Source organism: Spea bombifrons, chromosome 5 (assembly GCF_027358695.1).
Source record: "Spea bombifrons isolate aSpeBom1 chromosome 5, aSpeBom1.2.pri, whole genome shotgun sequence".
In the NCBI taxonomy this organism is placed as follows: Eukaryota; Metazoa; Chordata; class Amphibia; order Anura; family Pelobatidae; genus Spea; species Spea bombifrons.
The window spans coordinates 49,065,086-49,080,352 of NC_071091.1; the positions used below are offsets into that span (position 1 = coordinate 49,065,086).

Below are 15,267 nucleotides of genomic sequence, written 5' to 3' on the forward strand. Positions count from 1 at the left end.
AACCCACCCCTTTGACCTTGACCATTACCCTTATAAAAGCCAACACAAAAAACAATAAAATAAATATATCACTTACTAGCACATTTATTATATCATGACAATCAAAGACCAAAGTTCATCTTACAGTTTACCTAGTACAAAATTATGAACAAACTTTAAAGACAAATTTACAATAATCTTTGTATAGACTGAAAACTTTCCGATGAAAGAACCAGCCACCCTTTAAGCCGGAAGGAAAATTTTACCTTTGCAGGTCTACCCCAACCGTCACATATGGCTACTTTAGTAACCAGATGCAGCCCAACCATACCAAACAACGGCCTGGTCAACCATACATTGCAGATCTTGATTAAAATATCACAGCCTAAATTAATCTCATCAATATAGCAAAGATCTTCACAACCCAACCCTGCAACCCAATAATATCTTTTTGTTAACCTAAATTTTACTAATCGCCCTGGTAATCTTGCCCCTTACCCTTTCTAGCATCTCAAAACCTGGAGATAATCACTAGACAAGCCTGGGCACACTTTGCAAAACTGCAGCAAACTACCCTTTAATTTCCCATATAATATTTTCTTAAACAGTTTTTTATTGAAATCACAGAATTGTCATCTCCAATCTCCTTATCCTTCTCTTTTTTTCTGTAGGTAAAAAGCATCCAGAGCGTTTACCCCCAACAAAGTAACCTAACCCAATAAGCACTTAATATACAAACAACCTATCTTCATCTCTTCATCCAATGGTCCAGTCTAGTTTGAAAAAGAGAATTACTAAAAAACTTTAGTCCCAGCTTGGCTTCCTCCCCACAGTTATCTTGGTGGTGGCAATGAGACACAGAATATTAAAGGTACAAGGTGGTTGGCCACCAATTGCACACAGACATAGGACTTGCCCAGATTGTATCAACACAAGTTGCAGCAGTACCTAAATTACGCACAGGGGACAAGGATTCAGTCTCCCACCCCATATTGCATCACACATTGGTGGTTGGCCACCGGCAAGTTGCATACAATACTAAGAGATATAGTGAAACGTGTCATCTCTTATCCCGGTTTTAAAAGTATTGGTCGGTGTGGCAATGAACTTATCTATTATCATCATATTAGGGCTGCAACTAACGATTATTTTCATAATCGATTAGTTGGCCGATTATTTTTTCGATTAATCGGATAAAAAAATTACATTTTTCATTTATTTTAAATTATTTAATAAAGTAACATAGGATGTTAAAAACAAACGGCAGAATACATTTTTTTCTTGTTTTTATTTCCCCAACCTGCCCCCCAGTTATGCATATTTGAGCTCAGGCTTGCCACACTGCCCTCCCCGACATGCCACACACCTTATATACCCTATATGCCTTATACCCCCAGATATGTCACTCCGTCCTCCTCAGGTATGCTGTATACCCCCTGATATGCCATAGTGCCCTCATAGGATTTGCAGACTCGTTCACAGACAATACTTTTATAAATAAATACAGGGTTAATCTTCACTGCCCCCAGGATTTAGATTCCCCTCAGTTTGCCCCCCTTTACCTCTAACTGCACCTTAAGTTAACCTTATTAAATTAATTAAATTAACCCTCAGTCCTCAGCATTAAATTAATCCTGAAGAGAAGACCCCATTAACCACAACTGCCCCTAAATTAACCCTGAAGACCCCATCAACCACAACTGCCCCTAAATTAACCCATTAACCATAACTGCCCCTAAATTAACCCTAAACACCCCATCAATCACCACTGCCCCTAAATTAACCCTAAACACCCCATTAACAATAACTGCCCCTAAATTAACCCTAAACACCCCATTAACTATAACTGCCCCTAAATTAACCCTAAACGCCTCATTAACTATAACTGCCCCTAAATTAACCCTAAACACCCCATTAACTATAACTGCCCCTAAGTTAACCCTAAACACCCCATTAACTATACCTGCCCCTAAGTTAACCCTAAACACCCCATTAACTATAACTGCCCCTAAATTAACCCTAAACACCCCATTAACTATAACTGCCCCTAAATTAACCCTAAACAACCCATTAACTGTAACTGCCCCTAAATTAACCCTAAACACCCCATTAACTATAACTGCCCCTAAGTTAACCCTAAACACCCCATTAACTATAACTGCCCCTAAGTTAACCCTAAACACCCCATTAACAATAACTGCCCCTAAGTTAACCCTAAACACCCCATTAACAATAACTGCCCCTAAGTTAACCCTAAACACCCCATTAACCATAACTGCCCCTAAATTAACCCTAAACACCCTATTAACTATAACTGCCCCTAAATTAACCCCCACCTCCCCTAACTTTCAGCAGCCCAAATATTAACTTTATACTCACAGTTAGATGAGCCACAGCCATGGCGATGCTAAGGAAATGGGCGGAGCCAACTGGCCGTTTGGCTCCACCCCTTTCTTCCTCCCTGCAGTCACTGTCGATTGACCCCTCCCCTTTCTTTCTCCAGCAGCGATTGCAGGGAGGGACTGGAAAAAGGAAGTGGGCGGGACAATCAGCAGTGACTGCAGGGAGGAACTGTAAGTAGCAACTGCTGCTGTGACTCCTGTGAGTCACACTTAACGGATTATAACACTTATATTACAGACCCTATGAAGACACCAAGGTCTTATTGATGAGCTGTACTTAAAGCTAAGTTTGTGAGTGCAATTCACACATCATTTATTTCTCTTTGGATCTGAATTTTTTACACTATTTTTGTATTTTTATTTTATTTTCTCCACGTTCATGCGCTCCTCTCTCGCCATATTGAAAAAAAGAAAAAGCCTGTATATAAGACGACCCTATAGGAAAAAAGTTTTACCAGTAATGTTAATTCATGTAAACTATGTGAACATTTTTTTTTTAATAAAAGCTATGATTGAGAAAAATATTTTGTTTTTATTTCCTTTTTTTTTTTTTTTAACCTGCCCCCCAGTTATGCATATCTGCCCCCTGGCTTGCCACTCTGGCCCAGAAATGCCTTATACCCCCTATATACCACTGTGCCCCATGATATGCCTTTTAACGCTCTAAATACCACTGTGCCCCATGATATGCCTTTTGACCCCCTATGTGCCACTCTGCCTCCAGAATTGCCTTAAACCCCTAAATGCCACTCTGGCATTTAGGGGGTTAAAAGGCATATTATGGGGCAGAGTGGCATATAGGGAGGTATAAGGCATTTCAGGAGCCAGAGTGGCGTATAGAGGGTTAAAAGGCATTTCTGGAGGCAGGGTGGCATTAAGGGGGTTAAAAGGCATTTCACAGAGCACTCTGCCTCCAGAAATGCCTTATGCCCCCCATTTAACACTCCCTCCCCCCTCCCTCCTCCCTCCTCCCAACTTACCGGAGTTTCTGAGTCACCAGTGCGTAGTCCGGGCAGCGTGTAGAGCTCTAAACGATTCGCGTAGACAACTTCCGCTGCAGCCGGGAGGAGGTGCGGTTAGCAGCGGGGTTTGTCTGCGTCCATCGCGCAGACCTTCCCCAGCTGTCAGAGAGCTCTACATGCTGCCCGGAGCTTAGATAAGCAATACGATATGACGGAATCTGAATGAGAAAAGGGCGAAAAATCCTATTTAAAAAGATAGATAATGGACTAAATACAGAGTCCACCCCTGCTACAATGGGCCTACCAGGAGGTCGGGTCAAGGATTCATACACTTTAGGTAAAATATAAAGAACAGGTGTCATAGGAAATTCTTTAATCAAGAAATCCTTTAAAGCTCCATCAATGACATAATCATGTACTGCATTGTCCATAACATCAAATATTAACCTTTTAATCTTTGAAGGGTCTGCATTAAGTTCACAATAAGTGGCACTATCACTAAGCTGATTTTAAATTTCTTTAACATAAATCAATCTGATTCATTACCACAAGTGAACCCCCCTTATCAGCTAGCTTAAACACCAAGTTATCATAAATATGTGGCAATTTCCCATGTTTAGGTTGTGTGGCCTGTCCGATATACAAAAGGGGGACAGAAACAAAAATGGTATAATCTTAAATTCCATTATACATGCAAATCATCTTATGTGGTTTATACACTTACGTGTCCTTGTAACCTTTTATATGTGGGTCCTGTAGGTTTATTATATGCTTCTTTGTAGATTTTGAGATTATGAAATATTTGACTAGTGCAGCTGCGCTGACAGACCGATCTTTAATATTGTATATTATACTACAACTTTGTTATAGTAATATTTCTAGATCATGTGGTGTCTGTATTTGGAGTACAGTGTTGATTTTTCAGACTTTTAATACAATGATATTAATTTATATATACACATTGACTGGCTATCTTTGCACATTATATATAAACTGTCACTTTAAATCGTTATGTAGGATCGGGTGTGTCCGACCCCTTAATCACTTATTTTGCATAAATATTCGAGCGTGTGCACTTATGTTTCTAAGGCTTGAGAAAGACCTGTGTGTGGAAACGTCGCCTGCATGAAAAAAAAACTCACCTTACCATTTGAGTGCTGAGCCTCTGCTTCTCTATTTTGGATTTATTGAAGAACTTGGTGGTACCCTGGCTTGTGCACCATCTCACAACTGAGTGCTGTATTCCAACCTTTGTTTCTGAGCAGGCAGGAATGTCATAAGTACACCAACAGTCAAAGCACGGGAAACACTGAATAATCACCAGAGTCCAGAGGCTGTTCACAGGTGAAAGATCATTGCACCTTTTAATTTTTACTGCACACTGGACTGTGATAGAATATCATACAGATTCATTCAAGAATGTTTAAAAAAAATGCAAAAGAAAGTTTTTCAAACAAGAGATCTCACGCAATATATAAAAAAAATGTACAGCAGCATAGAAAAATAATTTCAATGTTTAATTCTCAATTGTACCAAAAGCATGATGTAACTACACACAGTGAGTAAGTCAAATTGAGACAAATCAAAATTAATTTTTCTACAAAAAAAAAAAAGTTTGTTAGCTAAAGAAGAACGTTGGTGTCTTCAGAGAAACTCGATTTGTGATGAAAAAAATGCAAGCACATAATCTCATTATTTTAGACATTTATAAAGTGCTCATAAGCACATAAATGGTTTATGTTACAAAAAAAAAAACTTTAGTACTTTAGTTCCCCTTAATCTCACTTACAACTGAAATTTTTTTTTAAAAAAAAAAGTGTAGCCCACACCCCTAATAGCCCTAAAGTTCTTCTTTTCTCTTTGATTTAGTTGAATGTTCTTCAATAAACTTGCTCAGTCCTTCTAGGTCTCTATTGCTGCCTTGAAATTTAATAGGGTTTTGTTTATCGTTTTTGGGAGCAAAATACATTGTAGGAAATCCTTCCACTTTGTACTTGTCATTGGGTATGTCGTTGGCAGTAGCATCCATTTTGGCTATAACAATGCCTTCCTGGGACTTGTATTTTTTACCCAAGTCATTATAAATTGGCTCCAGTGATTTACAATGTCCACACCAGGGAGCATAAAACTCTATCAGAACATCTGACTTTGGGTCCATTACGATCTGTTCAAACGTTTTCCCCACGACTACTTTAACAGGTCCTTTGTTGTTTTTTGGCACAGGTTGTGACTTTACTATTGGACTAAGCTTTCCTACATTTAAAAAAAAAAAGAAAAACACAAAACAAATAAAAACACAAGTCAGTAATTCAGGTGGATGACACAATACAAACACATCAGCACAACATACAAATAATTGTTTGGTAAAATTAATATCATTTTAACTGTACCGTTTTAAAATGGAATCAAAACAAAAAAAAATTTTTTGCATACTAAGTTGCATACCCAACTAAAACTATGCTAAACTATCAACCCCAATGCCCCCAATACATACAATGTGCTCCTTAATTCTGCTGTAGAGCAGGCAGCACTTCATAAATACCATTTGTGCGTATACATACACATTTTACATGAAAGCAAAACATATATAAACAATTCAAGCTAAAAACATGGAAAAAAAAGAATGATGGAGAACATCAATGTCTACAAAATCATCTCACCTTTCTTAAATGCCACTACAAAGTCTCTAAGAGAATCCGTGTCAAATTCCTCTGGCTCTTTTGCATATTTCTTGCCACTTGCATCAAAAATGGCAACATTTACTTCCTCTCCACTTTCACTTAATCCCAAATCTTTCAGTTCAGATGTATAATCATCCTCATTGGCAATCACAAAGGTGTACTCTGGGAAATCTTTTGCAACCTCCAAAACCTTACTTCTCCAGTACTGAGTGGCTTTAAAAAATAATATAGGATGCAGTTGGTTTAAGAAGTGGAACACAATAAATGTAAATTAAAGAAATGATAAAAGATAATCATACATAATCTATTTTCACGCATTACCATCCATAAAGGTCCATCAATTCTAAACAGGTGGATTCAAAATACATAAAAATTTCACAAAGCCACAAAACAAAGTTAACAAAATAGGCTTTTTGTCTATTTACATTAATGCAATCCAAATAACAATTCTGTAAACCATTTTAGTTATGTATAAATGAATACAGTCTTGCAAATGAGTGGTGAAAGAGTAATCGAAATGTACCTTTACGATAATCAAAGCTGAAGTCAACAGTGTAATAGACAACAACTAAGGGACGTTTCGTATATCTTTTAGCATCATTAGAAGTCTTCCTGTGACCAACCAAGGGTAGTGCATGCATTTTGACATGTTCCCTTATCTCTGCATCAGTAGAGGAGTCCTACAAGAGAGAGATTATGTAGCCAAATTAATACAAAAGACTGTTTTGTTTTCGACTTCATTAAATTGTTTTCTTCAATTGAGAACAATTTGGGTACAAGGTTTGAGGGCCCCACATATATATCTTATCTGCATACATGGGGCCGCACATAACCCTTCAAAGTGTGCATGGAAACCCCCAAGAAAATTTGGTATGTGTGATATATTATTATTATTCTTTTATTTATACAGCGCCAACAATTTACGCAGCATATGCACAGAAGAAAAAAAACTCCGGTATAGACTGGAAATGGTAATTGATTTAACCCCTTAACGTCCCTTGACGGGTCAGACACGTCACGTAAAAACGGTCACTTAATGACTTATGACACGTCATTTAATTAAAACAAGTTTCATTAAAACGATCACTTTCTTCGCTTAAAGGGTGTTGCTGTAATTCCTCGATGTCGAGGCATTCAGCAACACCGAGATCGGCATCAGGGACCATGTCTGGCCCCTCCCCGGGGCGTCAACATGGGCCATACACTGCATGGCGGCGGACTCCCATTTTAAAAGAGTTTAGGAGGCACCTCCTAAACCTCAATGGTGTCGATGAAATGCCTCGATCACAAGGCATTCAGCGACACCGACCGATCACCCCAGGACTCGCTGTAACCGTCACTGCCACACGCAAGATGGCGGCACGTCCTGTAAAAGTTGGAAAAGTTTACCAGAGGGTCTCCAGACCATCTAGAGAACTCTGGCTCCACTTGCAGGTTGAATACAGGTACTGCATTCAACCATGCAAGTCAATGGAGCCCAGCTTTATGATCACAATGTGAATTAAAAAAAATGGACACGGGGCAGTAGGAGCAGATTTAAAAGTTCCAAGTAAAAAAAAATGTGCACAACCCGAAAAACCCATGCATGGGGAATAACTGTACTCAGGAGATGTTGCTGAACACATATTGGGGTGTTTTTTAGTGATTAAAAAAATAATAATAATTTACTACCACAAAGTTTGACAAAGGGTAGAAGTAGAATTAGTGCCTGGAAATACCTTGAGGTGTCTATTTTTCTAAAATATACGGTTTGATGTGGTAAATTGCATTGGCCTGCTTCAAAGATACCCGGAATAGCACACGGGGGAAGAATTACCAGATTTGGAAAAAAATGCTTTTGAAATAGCAAAATGCTACTTGTACTTATTGCCCAATAACTTGCAAAAAAAAAAATAAATTATTAAAAACATAAAAACTCAGGCCAAATAGAATCTATTTAGCAGGTTTTTTCATTAGCTTTTTTGGTGAGTAAAAGATTTTTCGGGTAAGAGTCAGAAAATGGGTTTTACAGTCCACCAACAAGACACACAAAAATAATATTCTCACATTTTCTAGTACTTACTTTGAATTTATAAATATGCTTTTTCGGCTCATATTTTGACTGGAATCTTTCTGGTTGCATAACAACAAGCTGACCAGGTGACACTTTCAGGAACTTCACAATTTCAGGGCTGAAGGTATGGTAAAATTTATAGTCTTCTCTTAAGTTGTTTGCTGAAAAGCAAAAATAATAATAAAAAAAAAAAAAAAAGTTCAAAGTTAAAGCAACCCAAACATTAATAAAATAAATTCACAAATTCAGAAATAATTCACAAAATGTAGTTATGAAATATAGCTGACTAATTTATATAGCTCACTTTAGCCCCCCTTTATATAGATTTCCTTGCAACATAAAAAGAAAGTTACCTGTGTGTGTCTCATATATTTTTTCAGAAGTATTGAATTGTACTGTTAAGAGTGCAGCCTTGGCACTTTATATATATTTTTTTTTTATATACAGAGAAATCAGTTTAAGGTCATACACAAGATTTCAAAATTCATACCCGCATCTTGATAAAGCTGGTATGCGGTCTCATCTTCTCCATTAAAAACAGCAATTACTACAACATCATCTCCATCTCTCAAGAATTCTTGTACCTGCTTCACAGCTTGGATTTGTTTTGATGGAGGGCCAGCCTGTTCGATCATGTAGTCAACAATACCTAAAAAGAAAATGTGTTTTAAAGGAAAACAAGCAAACTACAACAGTATAGTCTGGTGCTTGATATTTTTAATTGTCTGGAATCCACACACACACACACACCTAGTATTGTGTAAAAAGTAGAATATAGTCCTGCTTTGTTTCTTACAGTACTGTTTTTGCCCCCAGAGGTCCAGCAACCAATAGAGGGCAGGCACCTTCTTGTCCAGGTGGTAAATGTAGTGAAATGACACACACACACACCTTACCTGAGGTCAGTCTTCATAGCTTCTCACACACTGTCAGGAGCCATGCTATCAATTGGGCTTGCCTGGCCATGGTGACAGTTCAGTGGAGTCAAGTAACAACGTTTCATGACCTCATTGAGCTCCTGCCTCTGCTACCAGGCCGGTACAGTGTGGTTAGAATTAGGAGTGGTTATGAGAGTAATTGGGCCTTTGAATCCCCCAGGCCAGCCCACCCCTGCAGACAACTGTGGGTCCCACTTTTAGTGAAGCTAAGATCAAATAAATAGACAGAACTCTTAACACTGAATTACATATTTTAAGCCTCACCATATTTTTCTCTTGGTCCATTGTAGTCAAAAGCTTTTCCCTTTCGGAATATCTTTAGTGTTGGATACCCAGATACTCCATACTTGGTGGCAAGGTCTGGTTCGACAGTTGCATCCACTTTTGCTAAAGGTATGGCTGGTGTGTGTTTACTAAGCTCCTGTGCTGCCTTTTCATATTCCGGGGCAAGTTTCTTACAATGTCCACACCTAGAAGAAATCATGCATTTTTCATTACATATTTAATTGGGCTTACATCACTACGGATACAAAATAAATTAAATCCTAAATTAAATTAAACAAACAAGCAGATATCATGACAACAGAATAGATTCCTGCACACATACATAGAAGATCACAGCACTGCTTGACAGAAGCACGGAATGTTTACTTAACTATTGGCTACCTCATGACTTGTATAAAACCGAGGCATCCAACAGAAGACAAGACACAGCAAGGCAAGTCAACCTACTGTTTATGCAGTTTTCTTATAACAAATGTGAGACTGAAACGTTGAGAAATATTAAATCTACCAAATTTTACCAACACACGCCACTATTGTATTTTAAACAATAATTGCATTACTTCTAATTGCTACATACCATGGTGCATAAAATTCAACCAATATAATGTCGGCATTATCTACAACATCATCAAAATTATCTTTTGTTAACACAATCGTTGCTTCAGGAGGTGGTTTCCAGTCAGGTTGAGAGATTTCTTTCACTTTTGCTACAATGGCTATAGAAAAAAGACAGAAAAACATTGTTATGGTTTACTAGAGCATTAATTATTATTGTTTAACATAAAAATCTACATTATGCATTAATGCCATATTTAACCCGGTTGCTCATGTACTCTATTTCCTTAAGTAAACTTTAGTATCAAGTCTCATAAAGGTTTTCAGAAGTGCTCGCTCCTTATAATATATGCAGTCACAATTTTTAAGCCTTTCATGGCAGCTGGCTTATTTATAAAATGAATTGGTTGCCCTGGACTCAATTCCTACTATAGGCACAGTTATAGCTGAAAGTTAGTAAACAACTTTTTCTTTAAAATATAGCTCCTATATTATTTGTGTGATTTTATTATAAATGGTCAGTTCAGCATCTATCGCTGAACGAAAATATGCATGAGCTGTAAAGATGAACATTGCAGAATTACAACTTCCCACTTAAATATGTACAGACATGCAAATGTGCCATTCTCCACTATATATTAGTCATTGATGCCGCAGCAGGCGCTACAGTAAAGACGGCATGTATCTTACCTTCCTCGGTTCTTGGACCATCGTAGTCCACTGCCTGGCCTTTCTTGAGGATCTTGATGGTTGGGTAGCCACTAATGTCATATTTGCCAGCAGCCGCTGTTGCTACTGTTGCATCAACTTTAGCAACAGGGATAGGAGGATCATTCTCCTTCAGGGTCTTTGCAATTTTCTCATATTCTGGGGCAAACTGCTTGCAGTGTCCACACCTAACACATGAAAAATGCATCCTCTATTGATGATGGTAATGTTTACTTATACTGTACAAAATGACATATTTGATAAGTACTTATTTTAACCCCTTCCGTACCGGGACGTACCAGGTACGTCATTGATGATGCGTGATCCAGTGTCGCTACGGACGCTGGGATCACGAGGGGCGGCTGCTACTGACCAATGGGTGTCCCCAGCGATCCGTAGCAGCCATTCCCCCTCAATTCCGTGCACGTGAACGCTTTGAAGCGAATCACGAACGCAGAATTAAAATATTTAAATAAAACTGCGGTCTTCAAGGGAAGACGCAGTACGAGGACGCCGGTCCTGAAGGGGTGAAGTCAGTCTAAGTCACAAAACAAACAGTTCCCTGGATGTTTAGACATATATTGGGGCAGAGTAGCATATATAGGGGGTATAAGGCAAGCTGGGGGTGAGATGTGCATAACTGGGCAAAAATAGTTTACATGAATATTTACTAGTAAAGCTTTTTTTGGTATTTTTTGGGTTCTTGTTAAAATATAGCTTTAATTATTATGTCAGTTAAATAATAAGGCAAATTGTGAAATGCCATTGTGATAAAGAGATAAAAGTGTCAATGGCACATCTTAATGTAAATTATAAGTTTTTACTTTAAATAAACGAAAAATTTGTATATATATATTTTTTTTACCCGATTAATCGAAAAAATAATCGGCCAACTAATCGATTATGAAAACAATCGTTAGTTGCAGCCCTAAAAGTAAGGTAATTCAAAACTTGAATCTACCAAAACAAAAGAAAGGAACAGAAAAAGTTAATGTATTAATTTAAATTACAAACTAAACAAAAGTGAATGCAAAAGGTGCCACTGGGTGCATCAGCCATCATCAACTGTTATAACGCAAAATGGAATGCTCACTGACGATATTTATGACAACTCTGACCTTTAGATGTCACATAATTAAAACATGATTTTAGCGTACGCTATACCCACATTACAGTAAATAGAGCCCTTAGTAATGTGCACCATTTGTTGCTGATAAAAATAAAATTCAAAAAAGTGTATACTGCTCTAGTATACACCAACACTTCTCCCAACTGTTTAGTGCACTCATATGCAGCCTAGTGAATATTTCTTTCAGAATGGTGTATGTTCTTATGTAAAGCAAAACACTCCAGAGTGAGCATCAACAAATCCTGGACCACATTACATAAATAAGACATTTATGCAACATGTTAAGCGGGTGTGTTAACTTAATTTTCAAACTTGCCGTATTAGTCTTTAACAATCTTAAGGAATTGTCATCCTAGAGAGAGTTGTAAAGACCCACGTTTTAATTCAAGATAACTAGTTGACTCTCTAGGAAAGTAGCACTCTGCCCAAACAAGATACCCTGCTACCAAAACAGGATTTAAAACAGAATACATGTAAAAAATAATAAAAGGTTAAAATAAACAAAATACCCACCAAGGAGCATAGAATTCTAGCAGCACAGTGTCTTTATCAGCAACATATGTATCAAAGTTGGTATCAGTAAGAACCAACACATCATTTTCTTCTTTCACTTCACCATCATCAGCATCGTCGTCGTCATCATCATCATCATCATCGTCGTCGTCAACACCATCTTTTGCTTCAGTTTCTAAAAGGAAAAGTTAAAAGAATGGTTTGAAATTTGAAAAAGAAAAACCTGGACAAGTTTATTAGACTTCTTTTTAAGGCAAACCTCAGCATAGATTTCAGTTTTGGTGAAGGACTGGGAGGAGCCAGTAAATGTTAAAAATAACAAACCATATTATTCTAGCTCAGCTCAGATGAGCATTTTCTTGAATTCCTTGCCATGGTTCTGTATGCCTACCAATCTGACAACTGAATACAGTGTAATAGTGGTTGGGTTCAGACCATTCCCTTAAATGGTTTTGTAGATGTATGATATATTCATTTTAAACTGCAGATAAAAATACTATATACTATATATTTTTTGCATTTAATAGCAGCGCTGCAGCATTGGTACTTAAGAGTGCATTGGGGGGTTTTTTGGCGCAATATTCAGCTTCCCCTTCTGCCGCTGACACTTGTATTCAGTTTATGGGTGGTATAGTGGAAGCACCGAGAATTTACAGGTGGCATACAGGAAGTGAAAAGCAATGTTAACGGGGCTTTCCTCATATTGTTGTATGGGTTAGGATCTTTGATTTCAGGATATATACAAACCGATCTGGTGAGATCTGGCACCAAGATAGTAACAGCAGATCCTGGTGCCATGTGTTCTCCAAGTAAGCGACACACACATGCACCTGGCCACCTGATGTAAAAGAAAACCTGATTCATCAGACCAGGCTATCTTCTTCGAAGTTCTTATGCTCACGTGCCCATTGTAGGCGGTTTCGGCAGTGGGCAGGGGTCATACGTAACAAACTATGTTCTGACACTTTTCTATCAGAAGCAGCATTAACTTTTTCAGAAATTTAAGCTACAGTAGCTCGCCTGTTGGGTTTGACCACATGGGCCAGCCTTCACCCCCATGTCCATCAATAAGCTTTGGCCACCTTTGTCCCTGTCGCCTGTTCACTGATTTTCCTTCCTTTGACCACTTTTAATATTGACTACTGCAGACTGGGAACACCCCACAAGCTGCAGTTTTTAAGATGCTCTGACCTAGATGTCTAGCCATCCTTATGCCCATTTTTCCTGTTTTAACACATCAAGGATGAAATGTTTACTTACTGCCTAATATATCCACAATAACAAGATTATGAGTGTTATCACTTTACCCGTCAGTGGTCATAATGTTATGGCTGATCGGTGTATATTTTCTAACTGCATGGTCACAGGATGAAGTAAGTAATTATATGGGGCCCATTAACAAAACTAAGGCATTCTTACTACAACATCGGGGGTCATGCAAAAAAAAGAAAGCCAAAGGAATTGTCATTATTTGGAAGGAACTCACATTTTGAATGGGTAATGTCCCCACTTTAAGTACGTGTACATGTGCTGCTGTAAGCCATCTTTATTTGTGAGCTAGACATGTTCTAATTGTCTTTTCTGGGAACAACTTTGTGGGCACTTTAATACGATCGCTCTTTGCAAACAGAACGCCTAAATCCTTTATATTATCCCACTGAGACAATTTCTTGGCGCAACAGACACTCCATGGAGTGCATTGTTCTACAGCAATTACATACCACATTCCCCTGCGACACATAATTGTAGCTACATTTTTATAGTAAATTGCTGTTGCTTTACACTCAACACGGGTAAACTGCTTAATGTGATGTTACTATAAACACAGCAAGTGACACACCAAAATTTATTTTAGCTTTTAAATATGTAAAAAACCCCAAAACTATGTTATATATCACAAAAAACTGCTTGCATAGGGTTAGCTAGGAGAAGCTCAGGCTCAACAGATAACAAAACCTGGTTAAACTGAAGTAGAGGTGTTGAAACAACAACGCTCCCTTTAGTGAATAAACCCCATAGCCTGGCATTGCATGATATAAGCTCTGCAATTAGACATGTCTTGACCGTTTAGAAGTTGGTGATTGCTAGGGAACCAACCGTCTATCCAAGGAGTTTGTGAAATATAACCAAGTTTTTACAGCGTGCAATACACGGCACAGGTAAGAATATCCCTTCCAGCTTTCTATCATCAATGGTACTAGCATGGTACTAGCATGGTACTAGCATGGTACTAGCATGGTACTAGCATGGTACTAGCATGAAATACATGCCTCATCAAAACTATTGGCCACAATTCCTTGTAAAAAATAAAAAAAAAGCTTATAACTGTTTTGGGATGCCTACCTTTCTCTTCTTGATCACAGGCTACTATGGCAATATGTGCCAAACCCAGAAGAAGCAAGATGAGCCAAGCTTTCTTCAGATTCATCCCTGCAGACACTCACACCTTTACCGAAGTTACCCCAAGTGCTACCCCTACTCCTCCAAAAAATATACAAAAAAGCCTTGGCAACGCCCCTCCAGGAAGTCTCCCTGTACGATTGGCGTGAGACAACAAGGGGGAAATTATGATCCAATCACAGCCCGGCTTTTTTTCGCCCAATACCACACCCCTATGCCGTTATCCCCTCTCCCTGGCTAAAATAATGCAATTGATTTTACACACGTCTGGTTTGACCAATACTATTTAATGTCTAGCTCATTAACAAATTCATCCAGAATCGTATCTAAAGTACTGGAATGCCAACATTCTTCCGCCCTGCTTTGCATGCCGAGAGATGACAAGGCTCCAGTTGCATGGGGCACGAGCTCTGAGCTGCGCTTCACCCATTGGCTGCTCGACCCAACTACCAATCGCGAGCTGCCACTTTTGCAAAGGACACCAAAAGATGGGCGTGCCTTAGAACTGTCATGGGGAACATGTCGCTGTCTCATAGGTTCGGTATGAAAAAGAGGCGTGGGAAGTCGTTTTACGCCGTAATGTAGCGACGAGCTAACTCCCACAGGAAACAAATCTGTATGTTTGTTGAAAGGTGTATCGTTGGAGGAGTTACACGTGTAGT

At 38.5% G+C, this 15,267-nt stretch overlaps 1 protein-coding gene across 1 annotated transcript; it reads right to left on the minus strand.

Annotated features, from left to right (window-relative positions):
• Positions 1 to 4,839: 4,839 nt before the first annotated feature.
• PDIA4 (protein disulfide isomerase family A member 4) lies at positions 4,840 to 14,724 on the minus strand. The gene is made up of 10 exons (XM_053467397.1): positions 14,549 to 14,724; positions 12,206 to 12,380; positions 10,546 to 10,751; positions 9,878 to 10,016; positions 9,280 to 9,485; positions 8,568 to 8,726; positions 8,087 to 8,238; positions 6,548 to 6,704; positions 6,004 to 6,237; positions 4,840 to 5,596 (listed from the first exon to the last, which is right to left on the minus strand). Exons 1-10 carry the CDS (start codon positions 14,631 to 14,633, stop codon positions 5,184 to 5,186), a joined length of 1,926 nt encoding a protein of 641 aa, XP_053323372.1. The 5' UTR covers positions 14,634 to 14,724; the 3' UTR covers positions 4,840 to 5,183.
• Positions 14,725 to 15,267: the final 543 nt, after the last annotated feature.

Excerpts from the sequence above, each read along its gene's own strand:
- PDIA4 (XM_053467397.1), bottom strand. The coding sequence starts at position 14,633 with ATGAATCTGAAGAAAGCTTGGCTCATCTTGCTTCTTCTGGGTTTGGCA. Across the intron at positions 8,239-8,567 it reads CCAGCTTTATCAAGATGCGG|CAAACAACTTAAGAGAAGAC; the intron begins GTATGAATTTTG and ends TTTGCTTTTCAG. Across the intron at positions 5,597-6,003 it reads TGTAGTGGCATTTAAGAAAG|GAAAGCTTAGTCCAATAGTA; the intron begins GTGAGATGATTT and ends TTTTAAATGTAG.